This window comes from Cotesia glomerata, linkage group LG3 (genome assembly GCF_020080835.1).
Source record: "Cotesia glomerata isolate CgM1 linkage group LG3, MPM_Cglom_v2.3, whole genome shotgun sequence".
NCBI classification, from domain to species: Eukaryota; Metazoa; Arthropoda; class Insecta; order Hymenoptera; family Braconidae; genus Cotesia; species Cotesia glomerata.
In genome coordinates, this window is record NC_058160.1 from 11,134,512 (window position 1) to 11,141,687 (window position 7,176).

At 35.2% G+C, this 7,176-nt stretch overlaps 1 protein-coding gene across 1 annotated transcript; it reads left to right on the forward strand.

Annotated features, from left to right (window-relative positions):
• Positions 1-1,845: 1,845 nt before the first annotated feature.
• LOC123261846 (26S proteasome non-ATPase regulatory subunit 1) lies at positions 1,846-6,592 on the forward strand (the record flags this gene model as incomplete). Its single annotated transcript, XM_044723700.1, is given in 6 exon segments — positions 1,846-2,032; positions 2,307-2,424; positions 2,921-4,250; positions 5,338-5,526; positions 6,202-6,417; positions 6,528-6,592. Coding segments are annotated over 6 exon segments (1,943 nt in total), but the record flags the coding sequence as incomplete, so codon positions are not given.
• Positions 6,593-7,176: the final 584 nt, after the last annotated feature.

Consider the following 7,176-nt stretch of genomic DNA (forward strand, 5'->3'; position numbering starts at 1 on the left):
CGTGCATTCCATTGTATGATTCTTAAACTGGATACTTTTCTGCTCCTATCCATGATGAAAATCACAGTGAAGCTTTATCACGTGCCTAATTCTTGATAGCAGCAAGTTGACATTTGGAACATTTGTTAGTACTTTTACCAAATCAATGAGGCAATTAACAACCGTATCTGGTACATTACTCTCTCTTCTGTTACTGTCTTCTATGCTGGAAATTGACCCAGGAACCTGATTTATTTCCTCATCTGGATGCCCTCTCTTTGGTTTTTTATTCTTCCGACCGATCTCTGTCCATTCTGACTGTAATTGATTGCTCATTACTGGCTCTGTATCGACCAGTACTTCTCCAAGTCTTTTTCGTAGTGGAGGAAACTCCTTTTGTGACGTTTCAATACTCTTGTTTGTCTTTATCACCCGATTGCTTGGAGTTTCCATTGATTTCTTAGCTTCATAGTATGAGATGTTGTCCTTTGCCATGACCTTATTTATCATTTCAGCCTTCCGCTTCTTCTGGCAGTCCTTGGCAAATACTGAGTGGTCTCCCCCACAATTTAAGCACTTGCTTGCCAGTTCACAGGGATGATCCTTCTGCTTTGGGTGATCGCCACCACATTTGAGACACCTTTCTTCTTTTGTACACTTGGTACTAATGTGGTTAAGACCCCCGCATTTATAGCAGATTTTAACTATTGGCATATATGGAGATACTCTAAGTGACACACCCATGATTTTCACCCGATCAGGCAGAGACTGTCCCAAGAATTCTATGCATAAAGCTCCTGAATCGATCCATTCAGGTTTGTCACCTCGCGGTAGTTGAAGACCTGATTTATCTGCTCTATTCCTCTTTTTCAGCCGATAGACAGAGCCGATATTTGTTAAAGTGTTCTCTCCCAGAAGCATTTCCTTTATTTCCTCGACGGATATGTCATCAGGGATCCCATGAATTACTCCTTTACGAGAGAGCACCGCTTTGGGTATGAACACCTTCAATCCTTCCGATTTCAGATCATATTGTAAACATTGGTTTGCCTCTTCTCTTGTCTCGAACAACACATTCATTGTGTCCTTTTTGCTTACCACAATATCAGCAAATTTGATCTTAGCTTTGAAAAGAATCCTCGCGATGCTCAATTTACTTAAATTGAGGGTATTTGATCCTTCTACCGGGCATATCAGCGTGAAAAAGGGACCTCTGTAGTCCTCTTCATATCTCTGAGGACCAGCTTCGGGGAAACCATCCTCAGTCATTTCAATTTCCGAGGTGCTACTGGTGTCGTCCTGAAGTAGATCATCTTGCTTTGCCAGAGGGGTTTTCTCTCGACCTCCCATCCGCGCTATGACCTTTTTATTATTTTTTTTTGTTTTTTTCAGTGTGACTCCGATTGCCTTATCCTCTTTTCTACTTCTTTTACTGTTGTGTAGTAAATACTCCGTGAATTTAATTTCTTTTCTACCCTGTCTTTGTTCTTCAACAAACTTTCTAATCACATCCTCAGAAATCTTACTGATGTTGACCTTACTCTGAGGGATCGGGCCCCCAGCCACGTGTCTGCTATGACTTTTTGAGGTTAGACCCTCACAGGTCGTGCCTCTGGGACTTTTTGTTTTTTGCGGACCCACCTTTGTAACAAATTTTTTAACTGTACAGTGACAAGGATCCACCACTGCTGTTTTCCGGTGATTTTCAATCTCAAATTCACAGAATATTCAAATCAGAGTAAAAAAGATAAAAACCATCACCACTCGGATCCCATTTCTTTCATCTTACTGATTTATATTTTTTTTTACATTTTTAAAACCGCGCGACTATACTACTGCCATCTTGTAATTAATATAGTACTAACAGTGCCACACACAAGTTTATACACTGACGGTAGCTCCACTTGCTCTAAACTAGTCTCCTGCAACTGCTAGTGACTTGTGAATTGTCAATTTTCTAAGATAACAATTGTTTTTTATCGCATTTATTGATAATTAATATCTGATCAATTAATAAAAAGTTAAACTATGAAGATGAATATCACTTCAGCAGGTAAATTTATTATTTTTCAAGAAAATTTAAATGTTTTTGTTATATTGAACCATGAATTGCATGTCATGGCCGCCATAACCTCATCTGCAATGTATTAATATTACCGAAATAAAATTTACAAAATAGAAATGATAAACGATTTAAAAAAAAAAAACACATTGTACTTTCTTGATTTAAAAAAATAATTATCAAACAATTTTCATAAAAATTTTTGAAAATTCTATTATTTCATTTATACACACTCCAAAAAATATTAACAAATGAATTTTTTTAGCTGGAATAATCTCCTTATTAGAGGAGCCAATGCCGGAGTTAAAAGTCTTTGCTCTGAAAAAGCTAGACATGATTGTTGATGAGTTCTGGCCTGAAATATCTGAAGCCATCGAAAAAATGTAAGTGACATTGTCTCAACAATAACTTATTTGTTGAAAGAAAAAAAAAGTTTAAATCTATTATTTGACATCTGACAATTTTTGACATTTAGAACAAATCAATTGTGATTAAAAAACTATTTTTAAATGTTTGCATTGAAAATTTTATTTTCATTTTCTATGAAAATTAAATTAGCAGAAATTTGATCATTTTTAAAATTTTTATAAAAAATAAATTATGACAAAAAAAATTGAAAAAAAAAAATTGACATGATGAAATTTTAAAAAATTAAAAATGCAATTTTTTAAAAATAATTTTTTGGAGCAAATTCGCTTGTTAAAGAAAATTAAAAAATTGTCAAGTGACAGCTAAATTTAATATCATTCATTTTCTACATGTGAAATTTTTCAGTAAACTTTTTTATAATAATTAAACTACTATAATGATTTTAAAAATTATTACATGTTTCTTAATTTCATTATCATTAAATAATAAAGATTAAAAAAACAATTACAGTGAAATTCTCCATGAGGATAAGACATTCAATCAGCACGAGCTGGCAGCGTTGGTGGCCAGCAAAGTGTACTACCACCTAGGAAGCTTCGAAGATTCGCTGACGTACGCTCTGGGAGCTGGAGAGCTGTTCGACGTAAACGCACGGAATGAGTACGTTGACACTACTATTGCGAAATGCATAGACTTCTACACTCAGCAGCGTCAACTGGAGGCTGAAGGAAAGCTGCCAGCTGGTGCGAAGGCCATTGATCCTCGATTGGAAGGAATCGTTAACCGAATGTTCCAGCGGTGCTTAGACGACGGTCAATTCAGGCAAGCCTTGGGTCTGGCTTTGGAGACCCGTCGCATGGACATCTTCGAGGCCGCAATAATGCAGTCCGACGACGTCCAGGGGATGCTTTCCTACGCGTTCCAGGTGGCGATGAGCCTGATTCAGAATCGTGGATTCCGCAATACAGTTCTGCGTTGCCTGGTGAACCTCTATCGTAATTTAGGGACGCCAGACTATGTCAACATGTGCCAGTGCTTGATATTCCTGGACGACCCTCTGGCAGTCGCTGAGCTTTTGGACAGACTAAGCAGAGGAACGCAGGAGTGCGTGCTGATGGCCTACCAGATTGCCTTCGACCTCTACGAGTCAGCGACTCAGCAATTTTTAGGACGAGTTCTGCAAGCGCTGAGAGCCACCGCACCTATTCCCAGTGCCTTGATGGTGAAGCCCATCGTGAAGCCTGCCAAAGCTGCGGAGACACCTGCTGCAAATTCTGAGGCTTCTACCTCGGAAACCACTGCCGCTCCAGTAGAAGAAACTCCCGTTGAAGAAAAGACTGAGAGAAGTGTCGAGAGTCTGACCAAAGAAGAGCGCGAGCAGCAAGAGCGCGTTGATGCGCTGTCCAGCATTCTTGGAGGAGAGGTTTCCATCGACTTGCACTTGCAGTTTTTGATAAGAAGCAACCACACGGATATGCTGATTCTCAAGAACACCAAGGATGCGATCAGAGTCTCTATCTGTCACACTGCTACGGTTATTGCCAACGCTTTCATGCACTCCGGAACCACCAGCGACCAGTTCTTAAGGGACAACCTTGACTGGCTGGCCAGAGCTACAAACTGGGCTAAGCTCACTGCTACCGCTTCTCTTGGAGTGATTCATCGTGGGCATGAACAAGAAGCTCTTGCTCTGATGCAATCCTACTTACCTAGAGACCAAGGAGCTGGAGCTGGATACTCTGAGGGTGGTGGTCTCTATGCGCTGGGACTTATTCATGCGAATCATGGAGCTACTATTACTGATTATTTGCTGGGACAGCTGAAAGATGCTCAGAATGAGGTAATCATTTTTTTTTAATTATTAAATTGCGACAGGTACTTTAATCAATACTATAACTTTTTTTAATTAATCTAGTCTTTACGGAAAAAAGTAAACTGTAATAAATAGTAGTCGATTTATAATAAGTAATGAACTAATGATCAACTGGAAAAAATTACCATTTCAAACAGTAAAATCGTGATTTTAACAATCACTTTAGAATATTTATCATTTAAATGCTACAACTTATTCTTTACATGGAAGAAAATGCTATTTCAAACAGTAATACTCGCTATGTGAATGTCGAAAATGTTAAAGTATAATAATTAAGAATTGTGACTTTGATATTTGTCATTTCGTACCTAAAAAATGATTGCATGATATGTAAAAAATATAAACTACAGTTAATAAATTTCTATACAAGCAACGTCAATATTTACAAAGTAAAATGGTAAATTTTAAAAGCAACGCTAAAAATCAAACTATAATTATTGATTTGCTTGGACTGGTAAAATATATATTTTAAGAGTAAAATTTTTACTGTTTCAAATTTTAAATTCTCCGAGTGTGAGATCTTCCTCTTCTCCTCATAGTATAAACTAAATATTGAAACGGCAATTTTTACTGTTTGAAAATGTAATTTTTTAAGATGAGAGAGTCGTTATTTACTATAGTGACAGCTACTAATCACATTTTCGATATTAAATTATAAATTGTGCCTTTTACACTTACTACATTAAGTTTTGTAATATTTACATTTGTGCCACCCCGATGTCTGCTGTACTGTTTGAAACTATAAAAATTGACCGAAATCTGAGTGAATTTTACAGTTTACTTTTTTCCGTGTTGTAATTAAATAACTTTAATCATATATTCAATGATATATCAATATTGTGATAATTAAAAAAAGAATTAATTATAATTATTTTTGTTGAATTAAAATAACAATGATTGATGAATATATACTTGTTGACAGACTACAATGACGAAGTTTGGATAAAATTTTTGTTTATTGATCTTTGATATTTTAATTTAATTTGATATATCAATTCTATATTTATAATTAATCTCTTGTTTAATATTTACTAAAATAATAATAATATTTCAGATGGTTCGTCACGGAGGATGTTTAGGATTAGGTCTAGCAGCAATGGGGTCACACAGACAGGACGTTTACGAACAATTGAAGTTTAATTTATACCAGGACGACGCAGTAACCGGAGAAGCCGCAGGTATCTCAATGGGAATGGTTATGCTTGGGTCTAAATCCACTCAAGCTATCGAAGACATGGTTGCTGTAAGTTATTAATATTAATCCTTCACAGAAATCTAATTAATATAACATCAAGTATAAATCAGGCATTTCACAACGCAAATACAAATTTTTATTAAGTTGATATAAAATCTCAAATACCTTGTTGAATATTAATCATTTAATATCAACTCTCGAGTTACATTTTTCATTTCAAATTTGCATAATTAAATTCAATCAATAGATGAAGAAAAGAGCCAGTAAAACTTTGAATCAAGCTATTTAATCACAATGTCCTGGAGTTATTAAGAGTATGTAAGAATAAATGAGGTACAAATTGCCTCTGTTGTACCGATAGCTTTTGCAGTTGTTGGCTGTAAAAAAAGTAACCTGAGTACAAACGATTATTACCGTATTTCATGCTTTTCATTTTATTCTTTCACGTTTATTGTCTGCATTACAATGGTTAATTGTCTGATAATTGGTTTTTAAAAATTCTAATAAAGTTCTCTTATTTATTTTTTTCTCTTTTAAGTTGATATTTATGAATATAAATATTTTTTTTTTATAAAAACGATGGTAAAATTAATAAAAGATATTTTATTTATTTAAAGCTTTTAAAACTAATATTTTTTTAACATTATTTTTGACTAAAATTTTTTTTTTTAAATCTTGTACTAAAAATTAATGAATTTTTTTTTTTTTTTTTTTTTTTTTTAGTACGCTCAAGAAACTCAGCACGAAAAAATCCTCCGTGGACTGGCAGTAGGTATTGCCTTTACAATGTATGGTCGGCTAGAAGAAGCGGATCCCCTTGTAACGTCACTTTGCGCTGACAAGGATCCAATTCTCCGGCGAAGTGGAATGTACACTCTGGCGATGGCTTACTGTGGAACTGGCAACAATCAGGCGATCCGTAAACTTCTTCACGTAGCTGTACGTTAAATATTTACCCTTAAATAGTTTTTATTTTCTCTCCTCTCTGATACTCAGTAGAGTGTAATAGAAAATAAAGTCAAACAATAATAAATCTTTAATCGTTCTAGGTCTCGGATGTTAACGACGATGTTCGTCGGGCAGCGGTTACTGGCCTCGGTTTTCTGCTCTTTCGGTGAGTTTCTTTAAATATCTATTAAAATTTTAAAAATTGAAACACTGCGTGTTAATTACTGAGGAGCGGAAGTTAGCCTTCAGGATGGGTAATTTAAAAAAGTAAATAATGAAATTTAATAAACGATGCTGATGGTATTAATGCGGCAATCTGTGTCGCATAATAACTTCCCCGTTGCAAAAGGCGTGCACATAATATAATATTGTGTAAGCTAGGTTTTAATGAGATAAGATCTCGTCAAGCTTTATATTATTATTTGTACGTGTAAGAAGGCACACCGAGGAAGGAACAAGATCTAGGTGCCTGGCTAAGAGATCTAGCTTCGCAGAGTTTTAATCAACACTTTAATTGAAGGATGAATGTAAACTAGGGGGTAAAATTCTATTTAAATAGTCAGTAAACGCCACCGGGCGAATGTAATCTACCTTTCGTGACTCGTATCGAGTTTCTCTTAAATTGAATATCTATCCTATCCTGGTTTAAACTATCTATATCGAAATTACTTACCACTAACAGATTACACATTATTCTATTCTTTGTAGTAATTATTTACTTTTGATCTTAACTTCTTTGTTTTTTTTTTA